The sequence below is a fragment of the Maniola jurtina genome, chromosome 9 (assembly GCF_905333055.1).
Source record: "Maniola jurtina chromosome 9, ilManJurt1.1, whole genome shotgun sequence".
Lineage (NCBI taxonomy): Eukaryota > Metazoa > Arthropoda > Insecta > Lepidoptera > Nymphalidae > Maniola > Maniola jurtina.
The window spans coordinates 4,203,056-4,226,995 of record NC_060037.1 but is presented as its reverse complement, the minus strand read 5'-3'; the positions used below and the strand labels follow the sequence as shown (position 1 = coordinate 4,226,995).

The following is a 23,940-nucleotide window of genomic DNA, read 5'->3' as shown; positions in this document are numbered from 1 at the left end:
ACTGATTTTCTTAGATTATAGCTAAGAACACTCTCGATCAAGTCACCTTTCAAACAAAAATAATCATTTCATTAGTTTAGGAGATACGATGCCACAGACAGATACACAGATACACACGTCAAATTTATAACACCCCTCTTTTTTGGGGTTAAAAATATAAATACTGAACACAAACTAGCTTTAATTAAAAATCTCAAAGGGGATTCTGTATTCAGGATTAAATATTCTGCACCGGCATTGTATCCAGGTTATCCAGAACAATAAGAAACCCAAGGGAAATCTAAATATTCGCAGCCGCGTTAGATATTAATAAAACACGATGAGAGGAACAACAAAAACATTTCATTCCGATGCAGTCACGTCCGCCACGAATCTACCAATGTGGTAACAAAAACTATTACAAAATCTATGATTCTATACATCATTCTTGGAAATATGGATATTATTTTTAACCCCCGACCCAAAAAGAGGGGTGTTATAAGTTTGACGTGTGTATCTGTATCTGTCTGTGGCACCGTAGCTCCTAAACTAATGAACCGATTTTAATTTGGTTTTTTTTTGTTTGAAAGGTGGCTTGATCGAGAGTGACTTTAGCTATATAATCCAAGAAAATCGGTGCAGCCGTTTGAAAGTTATCAGCTCTTTTCTAGTTACTGTAACCTACACTTGTCGGGGGTGTTATAAATTTTGAATTTGACCTGAAATAAGCTGAACCGATTTTCTTGGATTATAGCTAAGAACAGTCTCGATCAAGCCACCTTTCAAACAAAAAAAAAACCAAATTAAAATCGGTTCATTAGTTTAGGAGCTACGATGCCACAGACAGATACACAGATACACACAACTTATAACACCCCTCTTTTTGGGTCAGGGGTTAAAAATACGAAGAACTTATACGCGTTTTGAGAATGCTATGTTTGGTACCTAGCGGACTAAAATATGGTAGGTTGTAAGTCTGAATATAATTTATTACCACTTCAATTTCAATAAAACCCTGCATCCGATGCGCAATTTTTCACCGAGGAGTATAATATAAGAACTAATATACCGGAGTCGTCTAGCTATCTAACACCGTCTTATGTCAACTACGTTATGATTCCAATATGTTTCAAGTACCTACCAGTACCGACCTGTATTTCTTCCGAGACATGAGTTTTATTAAGTTTTTAACCGACTTCGAAAAAAGGAGGAGGTTCTCAATTCGTCGGTCTTTTTTTTTAATGTATGTTACCCGATTACTCTAAGACGCCTGGACCGATTTGGAAATATTTTTTTTTTGTTTTGAAAGGGTATACTTTACAGTTGGTCCCATATTTTGGTGAAGATCTGATGATTTTGGAGATGGAGAACATAACTCCTCATTGGATAGCAGTAAATTGCTCGCGATCAGTGTAATAGCTTAGTAAACAGTAGGGCTTTAACTGGGCTTAGCATATTATGGTACATTGCGGCCACTAAAAATTGTGAAATAAAAAAATTTCAAAAGAAAAATAAAACCGACTTCAAAAACCACAAACCTTTTTATATTCACATATTATTTGAAATCACATGTTAATGACTGACCTGCCTACCTACTTTTATGCACATATCAACCGTCATTGAAATTAGTAGCATATATTGTATATTAAATATGAAATTGGTTTGTGTTTTATTATCCCAAAGAGAAATTCTGTTCATGCCCAGAGCTCAAATCCCAGGCGAAGGTCCTTGTTACCAAGGATAATACAGCCACGCAATCTGGGAAAGTAATATACGTCGACCTTCATCGTTTGCTTCCATTAAATTTTATGCAACTGCAAACGAAATGGAGCAGAGAATTTGCGCATCCTTGACTCGTGATATCGAACGCAAATTGAAATGAACAAGAGCACAAGTGTAAATTAAAAATTTATAACACACACAAGTGAAGGTTACAGTAACTAGAAAATAGCTGATAACTTTCAAACGGCTGAACCGATTTTCTTGGGTTATAGCTAATAACACTCTCGATTAAGCCACCTTTCAAACAAAAACAAACTAAAATAAAATCGGTTCATTAGTTTAGGAGCTACGATGCCACAGACAGATACACAGTTACACACATACACACGTCAAACTTATAACACCCCTCTTTTTGGGTCGGGGGTTAAATATTGAAGCTTTACATAAAATGTTATTTCAAGATCATATCACAGCTAGCAACTATCATAACACAGGATTTTATTTCGCCTTGAATTGCCTTGCTGACTTGTGAATGGAATTTCGATAAAAAGTAGTTCTCTAATTTCATTAGTACCACACAAGGTTACTTTTTGTTGAATAAAATATCCCACCAAAAACATTTCATGTAAAAAGGTAGCCAAGACTCACAAGTTCATAATGTTTTCACTGTTAAAAAGTTATGAGATCTCTAGTAGAGCCAAGCCCCTAGCTGAGCTTAGATTTGTGCTGGCCATGGGACCATCCCAAGTCCAAAGTAATATAGCTCTTAAATGTTCTTGACTGTATCAAATTTATAACAATAAATAACAAATCACTCTACTTACAAGCTCTGATTCTACAAACCCTACATCTTGGTAAAAAAAGTACGACTTGGCCGTTTACAGTTCGTGGTTTTTTTATCTGAAATGACATCTAAGCCCGGAATTGCTTCTGCGAACATCACGAAGTACAATACAAATTAGTAATTGTCGAACAAACTATTCCTTAAGGCCTTAAAATATGTTATGTCATGTAATAGTTTTACGAACATTAAACGGCCAAGCCGTCCTTTTTTTACCAAGATGTAGGGTTTGTAGAATCAGAGCTTGTAAGTAGAGTGATTTGTTATTTATTGTTATAAATTTGATACAGTCAAGAACATTTAAGAGCTATATTACTTTGGACTTGGGATGGTCCCATGGCCAGCACAAATCTAAGCTCAGCTAGGGGCTTGGCTCTACTAGAGATCTCATAACTTTTTAACAGTGAAAACATTATGAACTTATGAGTCTTGGCTACCTTTTTACATGAAATGTTTTTGGTGGGATTTCATTTCTTTTTGGCAGGTGCCCTAGATTTTTTTGGATCTATTTTTTGTAGGTACATCATTTTCATGGCCCACTCTCTATCGTTACCTCTTTTTTAAAAGCTTTTATTCAACTTGCAATGTACTCGTATGTAAATATGTTTGTTCGGGTGGAATCTTGCAACTCAATTTTGAAGCAGATATACCAAATTTCAGTCTTTTAGGACTTCAGGAAACACAGATACTTGGTACGTTTGATAAATCTGCCAAGGACATCTTATCCTGAAAATATCAGCATTCTAGCGACAGAATTTACAGATTTGCTTTTCTCATAAGAGGCGTAGAGGGGGGAAATTTCCAAAGTCTTAATTTTCCTGTAGTTTGTATGCAATTTATAGTCTACATACCAAATTTCAGTCTTCTAGGACTTCGGGAAGTGCCCTAGAATTACAGACTAGAAGTTTGACTGTCAATAAATCTGAAACTATAAAAGCTAGACAATTGATACTATCAGTGCGTTTAATAAGTCTGCCAAGGACATCTTATCCTGAAAATATCAGCATTCTAGCGATAGAATTTACAGATTTGCTTTTCTCATAAGAGGCGTAGAGGGGGGGAATTTCCAAAGTCTTAATTTTCCTGTAGTTTGTATGCAATTTCTAGTCTACATACCAAATTTCAGTCTTCTAGGACTTCGGGAAGTGCCCTAGAATTACAGACTAGAAGTTTGACTGTCAATAAATCTGAAACTATAAAAGCTAGACAATTGATACTCAGTGCGTTTAATAAATCTGCCAAGGACATGTTATCCTGAAAATATCAGCATTCTAGCGACAGAATTTACAGATTTGCTTTTCTCATAAGAGGCGTAGAGGGGGGGAATTTCCAAAGTCTTAATTTTCCTGTAGTTTGTATGCAATTTCTAGTCTACATACCAAATTTCAGTCTTCTAGGACTTCGGGAAGTACCTTAGAGGTTTTGAGTAGAGGTTTTGATGATCATCAGTGAGGGACGAAATCGGCGTATTTTAGGTATCAATAAATCTGTAACCATAAAAGCTAGATATTTGATATTTGGTATATTTGGTAAATTTGCTGAGGACACCTTATACTGAAAATTTCAGCTTTCTAGCGTCATCCAGACCGAAGTTATGATGGGTCGAAAATACGGCGAAACACTTCGAGAAAAAGGTACGTAGCGCCCCGGCCGCCGTTTGGCTCGTCTTGGCGGGGGCACTGCCGTGCCCCCTGATTACTGCATTGACATTTGACGGATGTTATCGACACAAAACATTTTCTCATTCATTAGGAACCATATGTAGTAAGGACGAAATGTTATCAACGATTGTGTCAATGCTACGAATCAGTCATTCATTATTCGGAACGTTTTTAACCCCCGACCCAAAAAGATGGGTGTTATAAGTTTGATTTGCGTATCTGTTTATCTGTCTGTGGCATCGTAGCTCCTAAACTAATGAACCGATTTTAATTTAGTTTTTTTGTTTGAAAGGTGGCTTGATCGAGAGTGTTCTTAGCTATAATCCAAGAAAATCGGTTCAGCCGTTTGAAAGTTATCAGCTCTTTTCTAGTTCTTACTGTAACCTTCACTTGTCGGGGGTTTTATAAATTTTTAATTTACACTTGTTATGGAATTTTTCAAGTGGCATGTAAGGAACACCAACTATATCTTATTAGCTGATGCCCGCGACTTCGTTCGCGTGGATATATGTAGGTTTTTTAAAATCCTGTGGGAACTCATTGATTTTCCGGAATAAAAAGTAACCTACTCGTATGTGTTAATCCAGGGTATAATCTATCTCCATTCCAAACAGCCAAATACGTCCAGTAGTTTTTGCGTGAAAGAGAAACAAACACACACACATACACGGGTATACACAAACACACATACACAGAAACTTTCGCCTTTATAGTATTAGTGTGATAAGTCCAACTCCGGGAGGATTAGGTTTTGAAATATGATCTTATCTAAGCGATCCTGGAAGAATAGACGAAGGCAGCCGGATTTTTCTGGATTACAGTCAAGCTAATATCATAATCGTAATAATATATTTTGTTATAAACCAACAGTGGTGTTCTATGACATAAAGAAGAAGTACCTAGGTTAAGAACAGGGTTTGTTGCAGTGAGAGAACTAATTACGCCTCAGCCAGGGCTAGTCACTTTTCTAACTGCAGCAAACCTGTACAGTGGTACCTAGTGTAAAACGATAAAGCATTATTCCCGTACGATGAAACTTTGAATCCGATTAGTCGCCGTCTATATGCTGATAGGATGGCCTTGACAGTTCCTGCTAACACACCTCCCAACTTCGTAGGCAATGAATTATGACCAACATTATTTCATTAGTAACTGAAGTTAGTACAGGAGCTGTTAAGGTAATACTATTAGCATTTGGAAGATTTTCATCCAGGTTAGTCTATCCTTACTTATCTTTATGAAGATTCCATGAAAGTGCAATCTAGGTTAATCCTATCTTTGATAACGAAAAAGCTTACGACGGGACCGTACTGGCATCAAACAGTGCCATAATCCGCCAATGGAATAGGGATAGAGTATTAGAAGGGATTAAATAAAAAAAAATCTAATCCTAACCTTGTTTTAGCAGTATTTCAGCCCGCGCTTCATATCTTTGGAAAGTAACCAAGGTAAAATAAGCAAGGTACAAGTCATTTATTTTAAATACAGAATTCAGAATGGACATAGAAGTGGTCCAGCGCGTGGAAGCCGTTCTGCACTGCCTTTAGCGACACGTCTATCCAAGGGTTTGGGCTAGGAGTTGGTGAGTATAACTCGGTCATTCTAAGTTTGCACCTCGCTGGAATGCGGCACCACTCCCACTCACCCGCTCACCTCCCCGCGGTCGTCTTGTCGCGCCAGTACGGTTCGCATACCATACCTAAACGTCAGTGTGACGTAAACGACACGAAGTGCAAACTTAGCTTGACCGAGTAGTAAGTCACTGAGTCAGGACTTTTTTTTTTTACTAACCTTACACCTTATGAGTGGCGATACACGCGCGCTGTTCCGGTATTCAGACAGAAAACACCTACCTACCTATAGCGCCACGACACCCTCAGAGATAAACAATAGTCTGCCCACTGCCACTTTAACTTGCTCATGATTTCAATTTGACCATTCCATTTGGTTGAGCATTTCTATTGTACTATTTTCAATTCTGTGATATTTGCGATAAGCCGTTAGGAGATTTTATTGCAGCCAGTAAAGCCGGCGTTCATTAAAGCGAACCGGAGAAGTAATCAGGATTCATTAGATGCTGAGATACAGTAGGTAGGCAGGCAGAGTGATGGCCCCTGTGAAATGCTTAATGGAGAAAAGTTTGTACTTAGTTATTTGTTAATAACAGATGCCCGTCACTTTGTTAGCGAGAATTTTTAGGGTTCCGTATTCGAAATATCCCAACAGGACCCTATTACTAAACGTCCACAGTCCGCCCGTACGTCCGTCTTTCCATCCGTACGTCTGTCTGTCACTGGATTGCACTTATCTCGTGAACCGTAATAGGTAGAGAAATGAAATTTTCGCAGAATGTGCGGACCCTTCCTGCGCGGAGTCCGACTCACACTTAACCGATTTTTTAATCCCATAGAATTTGCCCCTTGTTTCCAAAGTAAAATATTCTATGTCCATTTTCAGGGTGCAAATACTAAATAATCTCTGTGCAATAAGCTGTTCAAACAAAAATCGTTCCATGAAGCTGTCTAAATTAGTATAACACTGGACATCAAGTTAAAAACCCGGCCAAGTTATGATATGGACCATGGCTGACATGCAGTTTTACAAAGAAATAAATTGCGTGAAAATTTTATATCGCCAACCCTAACATTCAGGAGTAAGAATAAGAAAGCCTTTTCATACAACTGAACACAGTACAAGTGTAAATTAAAAATTTATAACACCCTAGACAAGTGAAGGTTACAGTAACTAGAAAAGAGCTGATAACTTTCAAAAGGCTGAACTGATTTTCTTAGATGATAGCTAAGAACACTCTCGATCAAGCCACCTTTCAAACAAAAAAAAACTAAATTAAAATCGGTTCATTAGTTTAGGAGCTACGATGCCACAGACAGATGCACAGATACACACGTCAAACTTATAACACCCCTCTTTTTGGGTCGGGGGTTAAAAATATCAGAAACCAGCACAATAATACACTGAACAATACCTTGTTACACAATAACTTAAGGTGACTACCTACTTCAAGCCATATAGGGTTACTACAATATCATCCTTGTCCTATATACTAGCTCTCGCTTCAAAGACTCGATATTTTACTCCACCTTTATACCGGTTAAATAATTTATACCACCTACGGAGTGCTATGCTAGAGTTCTGCAAGTACATGACTTCTTGCTTAGTACCTGCATGTGTCGACTTCGAGGGCGATTGTCTTTGGCCAATTGGGATCGGGATCGCGGATAGCTTTTTACAGGTGGTTAGTTAGATGGTGGTTCGCGAAAGCCCGTGAACTTTGCGTGAATAGTGGTGTGCACAGGGTTCGAAGCTAGATGAGTACCTATTTACTGGCTTAAATTATAATTTAAAAAAAACCGGACAAGTGCGAGTCAGACTCGCGCACCGAGGGTTCTGTACTCGGGTATTTATTCCTAGATTTTTCCACAATAAATCAAAAACTTTTGTGCATAAAAATAAATAAAAATCTGATTTAGAATGTACAGGTAAATCCCTTTTATATAATACCCCACTTGGTATAGTTATCTTACTTTCAAAATCGAAACACATTTTTTTCTGTGAAACCACAAATTCACGGTTTTCAGATTTATTCCTTTACTTGTGCTATAAGAGCTATCTACCTACCAAATTTCATGATTCCAGGTCAACGGAAAGTATCCTATAGGTTTTCTTGACAGACACGACGGACGGACGGACGGACGGACAGACAGACAGACAGACAGACAACCAAGTGATCCTATGAGGGTTCCATTTTTCCTTTTGAGGTACGGAACCCTAAAAATCGGTCAAATGCGAGTCAGACTCGCACGCGGAGGGTACCGTATCACACTAATATTATAAAGGCGAAAGTTTGTATGTGTGTGTGTATGTTTGTTACTCCTTCACGCAAAAACTACTGAACGGATTTGGCTGAAATTTGGAATATAGGTAGATATTATCCTGGATTAGCACATAGGCTACTTTTTATCCCGGAAAATCAAAGAGTTCCCACGGGATTTTGGAAAACTTAAATCCACACGGACGAAGTCGCGGGCATAAGCTAGTAATTTTATAATTAAAACTTAGAAGTATACACATAATTTTCTTTAGCGATTGGGATTGCATTCACAATCCCACCGTCATATCTTAAAAGTGTATTTTAAATAATAAAAGCCTTGGACGTGAGCGATAGAGCACGCTGCGGTACTCAAGGATACATTTACTAATGCATGTAATATGTATGTCTCGGATGTTATTATCCGTTGTTTACATTGAGGCCTTTCAGTATACCTATTATTATTATTTAACTAAATTTTAAACTGCACTGTGAGTGAAGTTGCAGCTAAGTTCGGTTTAATAAAAACTGCCATATCCCTTCCAGCCGGGCGATTCAGAACACTCGATTCTGTAAGTTACCGTTCGATAAGACGTACTTTCCATTGAAAAATACACCTTATCGAACGACAACTTACCGAATCGAGTGTTCTGAATCGCCCGGCAGGTTAGCCTGCTTTCATCTTAGACTTCATCATCACTTACCACAAGGTGATATTGCAGTCAAGGGCTAACTTGTATCTGAATAAGTGGAAACACTGCAAGTTGATTAGAATGGCGACTTACCGTCTGCGTCGACCGGCGTTGGGACTGGCGCGCGCTTCGGCGTGCTCGCCACACGCGGAAAGACCTGCGCGCGGCGACATGGTGGCGTGCATTCTGGTGCTTTGGCACGCTGAAAGAGAAAACATACTAAATTAGATTAATAGTGAGACGCGTGGCTCAGTTTCGTCAAATGTGGTCAAATACCAAAATTTCAGATTTGTAACTCATTTCATTTACGAGCTTGAGAGTAGAGACCCGTGACACGCGGACGGACGAAAGGACAGACAGACAGACGGACAAACAGAGAGACATTTTTCGTCTTAAGGTACGGAACCTTAAAAAAATTACAAACTTTTAACCCATTTCGGGGATTTTCAAAAAATTTTTTTTATCCTAACATAAATTTATATACTTAAGGAACTTCTGTGCACATGCTTTTTGGTTAACTTTGCCTGTCAGCATCAATATTAGAATTTTAGTATGCAGGTACCAAAGTTGATGCAATTCTTCGTAGGTACAGTCTAGGTAGGTAGGTACCTTAATTGTACACTGATTAAGTGAATTCTTTCAATTGAACCTTAAATAAACTAGCAACTTGGTTATAATCTAAACGCGTACAATTTATTTTAAAAAGAATTTTCTAATCGTTACTAAAACTTACCGTTTTACTTTCCTTGAAGTAAATTCGCATTTTGCTCACTCAATATTATGGACTCATGAAATTTATGATTGACATAAAATTCAAGAGTTCCCTATATTTGTAGAACTTCTCAGTAAAATGAACAAACCAAAAATTATTAAGATTAAAAGAGCAAAGTAATTAAAACTGTACAACTAGTAAAAACAACAAGTAACAAAAAGTAAACAATCCTTGCATCTGAAACGAAATCGCAACCAACGAAACAAACTGATTGAGGACCACATACCATGAATAAACATTCACTAAAGATCATTAAAATTTAGTACATAACAATGTACTGTTTCAAAGTGTTAACTTATTACTTAGTTATTATTTTGCAACCGAGAACAGTAAAGAAAAGGAACAAGTATCTAGCCTAGGTATATCTGCGAAGGACATAACGTAATTTAATAACTACACAGTTACGAAACCGCTTACAAAATCCCGAAATGTAATTCGAGACAAAGATCATATTATTTCCAAAAGCAAGTAGGTACCTAGTTACGCTGTACGACTAGTTATTGCGAAATCTAAAGCTAGGTCTAAAGACAGAGTAGACAGCAGCGTCCTTGCCGGCTAGAATGTTGATCTAGAATCTAGATAACTTCGAATGCCTCCCACTTGGTCCTAACCTGTCATAGTAAAGTATGAAATTGATATCTGCCCGATCCGGGAATAGAGAACCGGATATTTGCTAGATGCTATTACCGGTACTGAATTATGCATGTGAATATTCGTATGGTGCACAATTTACTAAACAGCAGAGTATAACACTATAAGGGAACCTTTATAATTAATTAGAGACGAGGCTTCGTCTGTGTTGGTGTTAGCTGGCGGGTGTGCTCTGCCTTTTTGCAGTGTTTTTTTTTTTTTTTAAACTGACTGGAAAGCGCGCTAAAGGGGTGCCGTGCGTATGTCGGCGAGTGCCGGCACAGACGGGGTCCATACTTGTATAGTTTAACTAACTTGTTACAAATAACTACAAACTTGACATTGGTTAATCTTTGTAAAGCCAGACGAAAGAGAAAAGAAAATTAGAGACGAAATAAACTAACTCATGCTGACTGAAGAATAAAAGTTTTCAAGACGTGACCATGATAAAAATACCTATCAAATACTACAGTTGATAGTGAACAATAGTATCTGCGTGGGATGTAGATATTCTAAAAATTTTATCATAACATAGCCTTATGTTTTACAAATTGGCTTTATCTACTAAATACAAGTTTAAACATTTCCCTAATTATCTATTAACTCGCGTGTTTTGTTAAAATATAAACGAAATCCTTAAAAAACCGGTCAAGTGCGAGTCGGAGTCGCGCAAGAAGGGTTCTATACGAGTACCATTGTACAAGATAACACATTTATGTAGAACTCTGCAAGTTAATGACGGTCTGCGCCATCCATACGTGTTTCAGTAATTTTTTCTTTTGTGAACACAGTTTAATTTTTTTTGTGATGTACTTAACCACAAATTGACGGTTTTCGGATTTTTTCCTTTTTTGTGCTTTAAGACCTACCTACCTGCCAAATTTCATGATTCTAGGTCAACGGGAAGTACCATATAGGTTTTCTTGACAGACACGACAGACGGACAGACAGACAACAAAATGATCCTATAAGGGTTCTTTTTTCTTTTTGAGTTACGGAATCCTAAAAAACGACATAAACAAGTGATATTCCGTCACTAATTGTAATTACGATACCAGGGCTGCATGCGCTACAAGCTGCCCATATAAAGTCCGACTGTACGAACGAGGTTAACCCCCATTACGCTTCCGACCAACTAACGACCCAGAAAGCGATTAATTGATACCAATTCATACAGCTATAGAACACCAATGGTATGAGATCACAAGTAAATGTGACACTATGTGCCGAAATTTTCACTATTCACTATTAAAAAGGACAAATCTGCTCAACAAAAACGACCAAAAAATGACCAAGTCCAGTCGATATTGGAAAATAGATACAGGCAACGTATGTACAGATGTATATATATTGACTGCCATTTCTTCATCTGTGTTACACACTTTTAAAAAGGCTGCAATCAGACAAGATGGCAAGTGATGATGCAGCTTAAAATGGATCGCATTTGCCTAGAAGATGCCTATTCACTCTTGATTTGAAGGTATTGAAGATATTTGAAAACTTGGGTACCTCAAGGGTAAAGTATCAACATTTACTGTAGTTAAATCTTAAGGAAATAATGGAAATGGTATGCTCAAATATACTCCCTTTAATGTAAAGGAAATAGCCTAATCATAACTACTCAATAAAAATTATCATGAAGTGTCAGCACAACAAACAAGACATGTTGAACACAGAAATGTACAAACTGACAACGGAAGCGATATTGTGCATGTAACTAACATTGTTTTCACTAATTAAAATAAGTGTTGCAGTATTTTTACACTAGACACTCTATTTGAATTTGTACTATTATCGCATGCAACCCGTAGTTTACTGAACGTAGATGTTTTTGAAAATTAGACTTGTGAATAAAAACCAACAAGTGTAAATTAAAAATTTATAACACCCCCGACGATCCAAAGTATTTGAGTTTTCCAAAACATCATTTTCAAATAAATAATTACGTATTTAGGCAACGTCCATCTTGACAGCTTGACATTTGTCAATTGACATAATATTAAGAACCTAACGGTTATCTAACCTTCTTTTCTACAAGAAAACTAGAAAAGAGCTGATAACTCTTAAACGGCTGAACCAATTTTTTTGGATTATAGCTAAGAACACTCTCGATCAAGCCACCTTTCAAACAAAAAAAAACTAAATTAAAATCGGTTCATTAGTTTAGGAGCTACGATGCCACAGACAGATGCACAGATACACACGTCAAACTTATAACACCCCTCTTTTTGGGTCGGGGGTTAAAAATATCAAAATAGTCGCTCTACAATATTTTATGACATCACTACTTCCGTAGTTTAATCGCGATGAAAAGTTTTGCTCGAGAGCAGGAAAAATAATACCTATTTAGAGATAAGGACTGGTTTTTTATGAAAAGCCAATCAAATCTTTACCTCATCTACCTATGTTCTCTCATAGTGGTTATCTAGATTAATTATACTATTCAATTATTCTTTAGTAATTCAAACTTGCATAGCGGTAGTAAAGAACCAAATGCTAATCCAACAACTTTCTCCATAATTGTCTGAACATCTACAGACGATGAATTTAACATGTAACTTATGCAGAATATGCAAATCAAAAACACTTAACCAAACAATCATGACGATTAAATTATTACACATAAACAATCATCACATAATAAAACAATATGTTTCGTTATTTAGTACTAGCAACCCGTCCGGGCTTCACAGCAATGTAGATATGTGGTTAGTTTGCTATATTATTTGAAACAAAATATAAGAAGGCCTTTCGATGAAAGCTCTGAGTTAGCTTGATTTTTTCCTACATCTTGAACAATTATTATTATCGTATTTCAACTTTACATAAAACAATATTAAATTACACGTATATAAACTTTCCTCTTGAATCATTTTATCTATTGTGAAAACCGCATTAAAATCCTTTGATAAAAGGTCTTAAGATACAGAGGGTCATAGGGCGGGAAGTAACTTTGTTTTATACTATGTAGAAATGCGTTAGTTAACACAAACACGAAAGATACTGAACCAACAATAACAAAACTTGATTAAGTGATAATAATTACTAATGACAGAGATACGGATTATTTATGATTAGGTAATAGAGTATATCTCTACATATACAACAAGTGTAAATTAAAAATTTATTACACCCCCGACAAGTGAAGGCATCTTGACAGCTTGACATAAATTTGTCAATTGACATAATTTAAGAACCTAACGGTTATCTAACCTTCTTTTCTACAAGAAAACTAGAAAAGAGCTGATAACTCTTAAACGGCTGAACCAATTTTTTTGGATTATAGCTAAGAACACTCTCGATCGAGCCACCTTTCAAACAAAAAAAAGTAAATTAAAATCGGTTCATTCGCTTAGGCGCTACGATGCCACAGACAGATACACAGATACACAGATACACAGATACACAGATACACAGACACACAGATACACAGATTCACACGTCAAACTTATAACACCCCTCTTTTTGGGTCGGGGGTTAAAAATAACACATGAACGAAACAGATGAGTTAATTCATAAGTCATCACACAAACACGAGTCAAACAAGAGTTATCTAAGATTCAAGATGCTGAATGAGCAGCTATAGTAAAAAGTGTATAAAAAGCGATAATAATGATGAACAACCAAATTAACAGCGATTAATTTGTAGCACAAAACTGTACATGCGCGTCGCGGGCGCGTCGTGTTCGCAACTGCCTGTGCGCGGGCGCCGATGTCTTTCACTTAAGTTTCGATCATAAAGGTGTGTGTCTATCGAATTAACTATGACTTGATATACTCGTAATAATTATAATACTAGGTTCAATGTAATTTTCAATTAGTCGGCAGCCATCTGTGTTTATTTGCGGTAACAAGGTATCTAGGTACCTATACTGTTTTTAACCCCCGACCCAAAAAGAGGGGTGTTATAAGTTTTACGTGTGTATCTATGTATCTGTATGTGGCATCGTAGCTCCTAAACGAATGAGCCGATTTTGATTTAGTTTTTTTGTTTGTTTGAAAGGTGGCTTGATCGAGAGTGTTCTTAGCTATAATCGAAGAAAATCGGTTCAGCCGTTTGAAAGTTATCAGCTCTTTCCTAGTTTTCTTTTAGAGGTTTTTGTGTCGGGGATTTTTTAAATTTTGAGTTATGTAAAGCGTGAAATTAATAAGATAAAAAAAAAGAAATAGGTAAGTACCCAATTACTTTTGTAGCACAAATCCATACCTACTAATATTATAAATGCGAAAGTGTGTCTGTCTGTCTGCTAGCTTTTCTCGTCGCAACGGATTGACTAATTTTGATGAGGTACAGAGTTAGCTTACATCTTGGGGACGGACATGGGCTACTTATTATCCCGGAAAATCAGAGTTCCCTTTAATTTAAATTCTATAGGTAGATGTTTACTTAAAATATTATAAACTTCATAATGCAGTGTACTACCTACTTTAGATTAACAGATCATTATTTACGCAAAGATCTCAATCACGACGTGTCCAAGATAAGTATTAATGGTGATAAATGAGAGAATAATAAAATTAATATACTTGATCATCATCCATATCTTTATACTAATAACAAAAGTGCAACTGAATTTTATACTCTGTGCCATTTAACCTTTGTTGCCTTTTGGAGCAGGACATATTTTAAATTTTGAATAAAATACCATACCATCGAAAGAATATGGAAGCTTTGGAAATGTATTGGCGGGCAGTTGCTAGTAAAGTAATATTTTGAAATGGGTAAGGGAGCCAACGAAATCGTGGATAACGTTAGTATTTGAACTGTATCAAACATAGTGCGCGTAAAACACCTAGTCCAATCTGAAGTTGCAACACGGAGATTTGCGAAGGTCATAGACTAAGAAATTCGCAGGAGAACAAAAGTGATCGACATAGCTCAAAGGATTAGCAAGCTGAAGTGGCAGTGGGCAGGCCATGTCTGTCGCAGAACCGACGGCCGTTGGGGCAGACGTGTTCTGGAGTGGAGACCGCGTACCGGTAAGCGCAGTGTGGGACGACCTCCAGCCCGCTGGACCGATGACCTGAAAAAGGCGGCGGGGAGCGGGTGGATGAGGAAGGCGGAGGACCGTGTTTGGTGGCGCGCTCTTGGAAAAGCCTATGTCCAGCAGTGGATGCTTACAGGCTGATGGATTGGATTGGATAGACTAAGAATCAAATAAACTAGCCCAGCAGAGATCTGATTTTGTAAACGCACCGTCATTCGCCTCATTGGACTACTTGTTTTGCACGCACTATACCAACCCAGTAAAATAAAGAGCACTGAAACTCTCGGTTGTAAAAGTACCAGTGCTAACCTCGTAATTTCAAGCATGAGCGGTATATTCACAGAACACAGGCATTAATTATACCGTTGACGAGCGAAGCAAGACGTGACATGCAAGGAGAAGTGAAAAACATTACTTCTTTCATATGCACACAAATGCTCATAAAATGTTTTAATGAGATTATGGAATTTGCTGCGATCCTGTATTCGTATTAAGTTTCTAATTAGCAAGTGAGTAGTTACTTAATGTTACCTAATACTCTAATAGTTTATTAGAAAAAATCGTTACCATTTTCTGCAGAATGTTTTTAAAGATGTCTTACTTTAGCAGCTAGAACAAGACGTAAAGACTTTCAGAAGACATGTTTATTTTTTAGACTAGTGCTTGGCTACAATCAGACCTGGCAAGTGATGATGCAGCCTAAGATGAAGCGCGTTTGCCTAGACGATGCCTATTCATTCACTCCTTTGCTGGATATGAAAACGACTAAGTACATAAATTATGTTAATCAAGATATTAAACTGATTGATTTTGGTTATAGTCCGATAAGTGGATCAAGCACAAAGAAAAAGAGAGTAATTATACAAATCTCATAACCCTTTTGATTTTAGTCAGCCCAGAAAAAGCCTTTTTTATCACGCGCCCAAGAATTATTATCCCATATGAAGTCTACAAGCGACATCTAACAAGTCGCAGGAAGCCGCTGGATCTAGGCGGCGCAAATTCGTCGCGTCTAGAAGCCTTATTAATTAACTTATCCTGTATTTGCCCTTAAAAATTGTATGGTAATTAAAAAGTAATGTTGTATAAACTACTTGTGAGGTAAAAAAAAAGTCTGATGCGTTTCTTTGAAAACATTGTTTATTACAAAATTTAAAACGAGGTCAAATTCGATATGATCGTACCCAAATACGAAGACATTGCGAGTACGGACGAGGTCGCCCGCATGTCAACGCGTCTCCTTACATACAATACAATACAATTAATACAGTGGGTGCTACCAAAATTGGTTAAGACTGCTTGACCAACCATACAAGATATTAATACTCAGTGTCCTAGTACTTTGCTCATCTCGACATCGTTGATGGAACATCGAAATACTATAAAATCAGAATAAAATAGACCTAAACTTTTAAAGTCGTTTATTTAGTAGGTACTGCCCATTTTTTTATTTCACAGTTTCTGCTTAGGGCGCTCTGGCTGTAGACCATAGACGAACTCGAACTTTAGTTACAAGGAATTTTAGTTTCATTTCACTCTGGCGTCATAGTGTTTCGATACGCGAAATTTACTACCGTTGTCGAGATGTTAAAACTTGTACTAAGCTTTTTAATCAATACAGATAAAGGCAAAATATTTAACAAAAAATACTGTTTAATATTTAAAGCAATTTTGAAAGCGGTAGCAAGGAGTGTTATGAAAGTTTTCAGACTGGTCTTACGAAACTTTTGCTAAAGGTTAAAGTTCACCTTGGAGTTGTCAGTTAATGAGTATTGGTGGGTATAAGGAAACACTGCATGTAACTACTCGTAGGTAAGCTTTTTAGATGGTGTCAAAGATAATGTGGAACCAACTTGGGTCGTTAACAATTAATTGTGTGTTAAGTAACTTGCCCAATGAGGTAACATCTAACTAAGAATTTTACAATTCAATTTAATGCAAGTAGTTTAGGAAATATACGTACCTGTATCCCAAAAACTAAGCAGTAAAAACAAACTTTAAAGTAATGAGTCTTAACAGACACAGATAACGAAGTTATCTTATAATGGCTCAGGAGATATGGAACCCTAAAAACTAGGTAGCGATATTTTTTTATTTCGTAGATTATAATAGAATAGATTTTTATTCACATAAACTTTTACAAGTGCTTTTGAATCGTCAAAATAATTTACCATTTGCCGGAATGCCGTTCCTACCGAGTAGAACCAGCAAAAAACTCGGCGGTTGCTCTTTTCAACTGTTCAATTTACAATAATATGCCATACTATACAAGCAATTGCAGCCCCGCGCATTGCTGGAGCGAGTCAAATCTATGTTTTTTTATCCTTTACATAATCGTTGATTGTATAATATGCTTTTTTCAGGAGCATACTTTTAATAGATTTTTTAAACTATTGTAAAGACAAGTCTAAAATTGACTGTATTAAACTAGTCACTAATCAAAAACCGCGAATCCGTTCCGTACCTTATCCCTATAACACAGTGAAGTATGCACTAATTCGTGGTCAAGCCAAACCACCGAAATGTAAAGTTAGCTTTCGATGGTTGAGAATTCCACTCCTTCGTCATCGTTCCTTGCAATATAATATTATTTAATCCATATCCATACTAATATTATAAATGCGAAAGTGTGTCTGTCTGTCTGTCTGTCTGCTACGCTTTCACGGCTCAACCGCTGAACCAATTTTAATGAAATTTTGTACAGACTTAGGATACATTCCGGGGAAGGACATAGGCTACTTTTTATCCCGAAAAAACAAACAGTTCCCGCGGGATTCCTAAAAACTCATCCGCTTGATCGATTCGTATGAAATTTGGTACCGAGGTAGCTTGCGTCCCTGTAATTGACATAGACAACTTTTCATCCCGGAAAATCAAAGAGTTCCCACGGGATCTTTAAAGACCTAAATCCACGCGGACAAACGAATACGAAGTCGCGGGCATCCTCTAGTATAATTTATTTAAGTAAGAACTGTTGTGAAGCATTTGTTTTACACATCCATGTGTTGTTAGGTTGTCATGTTTATGATTACTTCAGCCACAAATTGTATTATAATAAACATTGCAATTACATAATTGGTTAACAAACTACGCATGCCACAAGCTACATCTATATCAAGCGAACCTTGACGCAACCATTTGAGGCTATTAAATTGAGCTTTTGTAATTTACATACAATTTCATGATACGGCCATATTTGCTTCGAACACTTGACCTGATTGCATGCCAAGAGCTCGACTACTGGATGACAATCCCACTGACCTAACAAATGGAATAAGTACTTGACTGAATTCATAATTAACTATACGACAAAATTGGCATGTAAAATACATTTAGTCCTTTTTATGCTTAAAAGCACCATTCGAAGGCATTTGGGTTAATTCCAATCAACCGCAACATAGTAAATTTCTTCATAGCATCGCTTCAGCCGCACTTATTTAACTTGTATTTAAAGCTAACCCAGCTTCACAGCTTTGCTACAGCTTTTAATAAATCTACTAACCCATAAAATACTACCATATTCGCTTCGATCTATTGACACTGTTGCATAATGCTAAGATTTGGTTTTAGGACTGACACATCCTCCTAAAGTTAGCTAACCTAACACATGCATAACTGAACTACTAATATATTTATGTAGTACTCATATGAGCTTCAGTGACGCAAACATGGACGTGTAACCTTCGTGTAACTAAATAAATGTAAATAAATGAATTTTAAGTATGGAGGTTAGTTTTGGTTAGTAATAATTTTTAACCCCCGACCCAAAAAGAGGGGTGTTATAAGTTTGACGTGTGTATTTGTGTATCTGTCTGTGGCATCGTAGCTCCTAAACTAATGAACCGTTTTAATTTAGTTTTTTTTATTTGGAAGGTGGCTTGATCGAGAGTGTTCTTAGCTATAATCCAAGAAAATCGGTTCAGCCGTTTGAAAGTTATCAGCTCTTTTCTAGTTCCTGTACCCTTCACTTGTCGGGGGTGTTATAAATTTTTAATTTACACTTGTAAATAAAAGGGTTTGTTGTGATTCGACGCAGATACTAGAGACAGTATACAACAGGGATGTTACGAAAGTGGTTACATCGGATCCGAATTCAGAAGTTGAGTTTTTAACTTGGTTGGTCGGAACCGGAACCAAAATCGGATTCGAAGGTGCAAAATAAAAGTTCCCGAACTTTCGGAATCAGAAACGAACCTCCGTAACATCTCTAGTATACAGGCACAACATAAATAGTCATGAAGAATGCACAGAAGAAAAATTTACTTAGGTATAAACTTTAAGTAGGAAATAATTATTGTTTACATAAATAACTACAGGATACAAATGTTTTAGAGACACCTTGAATATAATAGCCACATGAATTTTCCTAAGAAATAAACACGCAAATAAATAGCCATAGATTATATCGTTAACTAGCAATATGAAGAGGTGAAGGCTGCATGTGAACACCTAATATGGTAAAGAGTAATAACTCACGTAGAATCAAGTTTAACCACATACATTTATTCCAAAGTAGGGTAAAATTGGGAGTTGTAGCTCACGTCTCTAGATAAAGCGCGGCGCGTCTAGCGGTGTAGCTGCACCGCGCCGCGCATCGTATAGACGTGAGCTACAACTTCCAATTTCACGATCGATGTTAAATATAATCAGTAACAAGAGAATGATCAGGTTGTCACAAACTCCTCGAAGATGATTCAATGGTGATATTATTCTTGGATAGCCTACATCGCTATTGACATCTCATTTTAGAATTATTTGGATTTATATAAGTAATCGTTTATTTTAAATCGTTCAACAAATTACTTTTAATGTGTCAATTTCAGATAAATCCTAATGACTCAGCTTTATAAGGTTATTTATGAAAATCAGACGGTTTTAGTTACACATTAATCAGCTGATGGTATCAAGTCAACATACTTATTATTTATTCTTAATACGCGTGCGGAAACTTTAAGACCTTGATAATAAATGTTGGATTTCTTTGAGATCGTTGATATCAGAATACCATCGTATTCCTTATAGTTTAATATATGTACATGATGCAGCCCACACAAATTCCATTTTACAATAACAACGTCAACTAAATCATTAACTTTTAATATCATTTTTATTTGTTTATAATTATGATGATTACTTTGAGTTTTTGAAAAGGAATGACTTTCTTAGACCATGTACATGAATAAACTAAAGTCGTATTAATCAACAACTAATAAAAATATTGACTATACTTTGCTAGTCATACTTATATTACTAATCAACCCTTAACAAAAGGAAAGTAAATAAAAACTACTAGATATATATTTTTTTAGAAAATTTTATTATCGAGACACCATTTTCTTAAAACAAGCACGTTTTTTAATGCACATATTGAAGGATGGTATAAACAACTAAACACATCACTATTCGTTTCGTATTGTTCATACAAACTTAATAAGCTAGGGCAAGATTTATCTTCCAAATTATAAACACTATCGCAACCAAACATTTTCGATATCCACTGCACTTTTTCTACACCTTTAGCATAAACACGTTTATTATTTAAATAATTATTCATGTTTACATAATCTTTGTAGTTTAAGTATGAAATAAAACCTTCTTTCCAATGTATTCCTCTGTTTTTTTCTATCCAACAAACTTGTTTTCTTTCCGTTTTTGTTAAATTATAAAATGGGTATGGTGGCCTGATTAAATAAGTCTGGATATGGTTATTACACAATATAGCTATTTCTTTTACTATAAACTCATTGGAATCCGTCTTGAATCCTTGTACATCAATGATGACACTCATGACAACTTGCGAACAATATTACTTAAGGGTTTATATTCAAAGAGGCGATCGTTTATTATAAGACAATATGCTGATGTTTTATCCGGGATATCTTGCGAACTTTCAATTTCCAAACGTACGTCTACAGGTCCTGTCTTTAAATTCTCGTTTTGTCTTGAACAGTCAATTACAAACAGTGGTGCCTTTTCTTTAAATGTGATCAGATCAAACAACGGGTCAACAGGAAGATTATAATAAGACTGACGAAATTGAGTGTACATTTCGTATAATATACTGTATTTATTTTCATCAAATTTCAAATTAAGTGAATCGTATGGGTAATACTGTGAATTTAAAAACAGTGTTACATTCGTTAATTTGCAATGATCAAATATAGAACTATCATTAGTCTTACTGTTTTTCCTATTAGTTTGTAGACCAAAAATAACATATCGAGGCTTTTCAAGTTGAGAAGTAGTTTTAATTGACCACGAATGTTTTGTAGTTTTAGGAAGTAAAGGATATTCATATAAATCCCAATTTCTGAATGCTATTTGAATAGGTTTGTCTTTTTCTAAATACTTAAGTAGTGAGAGTCTTTCACGATCCGAAACTTTTATATGCGGCACACGCCACTGAATTGTTCGTACTTCTATATCTATATTATCATCCTTGTGAATTGTTACACTATTTAAATTACTATTACTTCTATTCAGAATAAGTTCATGTTTACAGTTTATAATAATTTTATTATAATCCTCGGCAAATCCCATTATTTTATTCAATGGTATAACAGCATTAAAATATCCCTCTGTCATTTTAAAACCATCCATTTGCCAACCCCACAATGCTGCGACTTTGCTATCCCCCTCATTCATCGATATGTATGATTTTAATGTTGTGGTTATTCCAGGGTTTCTTACGCGATCTATTTCAATACCGTTCATTTCATACCTTATGTCTTGAAATAGAAACATAACAGGGTTATTAGTAAAATTTACAGGTTTCTTTATTTCTTTCCCCGATTGATCTTTTCCAGTCACTGTGGCAAAGCCTTCAACATAAATTGAACTATTACATGGTAATATGTATATGTCTTGCTGATGTATTGGAATGCGAATTTCATCATTTTCTTTAAAGCTGTTATTGTATGGATTGTACGTGTGGATCTCATAACTTTCGATAGAATTATCGAATACTGGGGTGTTATTAATATTTAGAATATTCATACTTTGAATCCGAGTGATCGGAGAAAATCTTTGTTTCTTTTTGTTACAATATTACGATTTGCTTTAATACGTGTACGCGCTCTAGTAGCAGGCAAATGATTGATTCTTTTCACCTCATATCCAAGTGTTTTATTAAACACTATCATTTTGCTCTACGTAAATGAAGTCTCAGTTGGATATTTTCTTCTCTAAAATCAATATTGTTACCGTTTTCGTCAATGATTTTAACAGTTACGGATGATATATTACTCTTATTAACAGGAAGATAAATAATATTTTTTGGAATTTCTATATATCGATATCCTGGAGGAACGTTAGGAATAAATTCATGAATAATATGTGATGCAAACCCATTATTAAATGATCCGAATATAAGATCACATTCGATCCTGATGACAGACAAGGGAAGAATGTTAACTGGATTAACAGACTCATGCCATTTATTTGCTTCAAGTTTTACATTTGGGAAACCAAGTAAGCGTCCTAAACTGTTTTCTACGTCAAAATGTACAGTTTTGGAACAAAAAAGCGAGCATGTTAAAGTATTATTATTTGGTTTTATTTCAATTTCACAGTTGTCTAACTTACTCGCAAGATATTCTCTTATGTCATATAAATCATAAGTACCATATGGAATTTTTAAATATTTACATTCATCACCATATGCAAATATGTTATTGCTATGATTTATGTTTGGTATTGAGTTCAGAGCAGAAAAATATAATAAACCGCATTCATATTCACCATCGAGAATAAGAGGAGGTTGAAAAAATGATTCCAACACAGATTTGTGCCCGGTAATAGTGATTGTTACAGACATGATCGTAAACTAAATATTTACTGATTTTACTGAACTATTTATACATTTTATTTTGTGTATTCCAAAAACTTCTTAAAAACTTTATACATAGATGACCGCAGTTATAAGGATGACTACCTTGAAAATTTTTGTAATTATAACTCATACCAGTTCCTAAATATTGAATTAACTCTTTAGGTGGTTTTAAATTTCCATAGCTGTCAAAGTATTGAATTTCATTATTTACTTTTGCATAGGCTACCCAATGAGAGCCAGGATTATTGGAGCTATCCAAATTAACTATACCACATTCTTTTCGAAAAGGATGTTTTGGCATCTCATCTCTCATAAACACCCCTCGAAAGTAAGGAATGTCTTGCGAATGGTTGATGATGTCGATATTGGTGAGCGCTCGTTTGGGTAGCCTTTCTCTTAGTTTTTTTCATTTGAAATGTAAATTCCTAAACTACCTCTATGCGGTTTGATATGTAAACCTTTGCCTATATGGAGGGTTTCCATTTTTTCATGATGCCTCTTTAATTCTGTAAAACGTTTTTTAGCGTCTTTCAAATCATTTATAACTTTAGCGATTCCTGCAGCACCACCAGCTAAGCTACCCGCAGCAGATAATCCGGCAAAAATAGGTATCAAAGGAAGTACTCCACCAGTTTTTGGAATTGGTATAATTCGAGGAAGTTTTATTGACGAGTCTTTAGTCAATTCTTTAGCCGCTGCTATGGCTAATTCTATAGCCATTTTCTTACATTTGGGTTTCATTTTTTGCACATGCTTTTTTGCATGAGCAACAACATGTTTAAAGTGTTTTTTCAAACCAGTGCCTGAAGCGGATTTTTTTGGCGACACTGTTTTAGAATTGTTGGCTTTACTAGTCAGTCCCGACCCGGTATACAATTTAGCTATCATAGCTTTATTAACTAAATTTGCTGCTATCTTTTCTCCCAAAGTTGCATCAGATGCTAAAGCACGTTGCTTAGCCCTTTTCATCAATATTTTATCAGCCTTATGACGAT

At 36.0% G+C, this 23,940-nt stretch overlaps 1 protein-coding gene across 4 annotated transcripts in view; it reads right to left on the bottom strand.

Moving 5' to 3' along the window:
* LOC123868038 (supervillin-like) overlaps window positions 1–23,940 on the bottom strand; it is a 267,108-nt gene that overhangs the window by 188,719 nt on the left and 54,449 nt on the right. For 3 of the 4 annotated variants that reach the window (XM_045910373.1, XM_045910375.1, XM_045910374.1), the window contains exon 4: window positions 8,818–8,926. In XM_045910373.1, the coding sequence (XP_045766329.1) occupies window positions 8,818–8,926 (109 nt within the window). Of the gene's footprint in view, window positions 1–8,817; window positions 8,927–9,457; window positions 9,563–13,750; window positions 13,794–23,940 lie in introns of those variants that run through there. The other variant, XM_045910376.1, reaches the window with a different exon arrangement.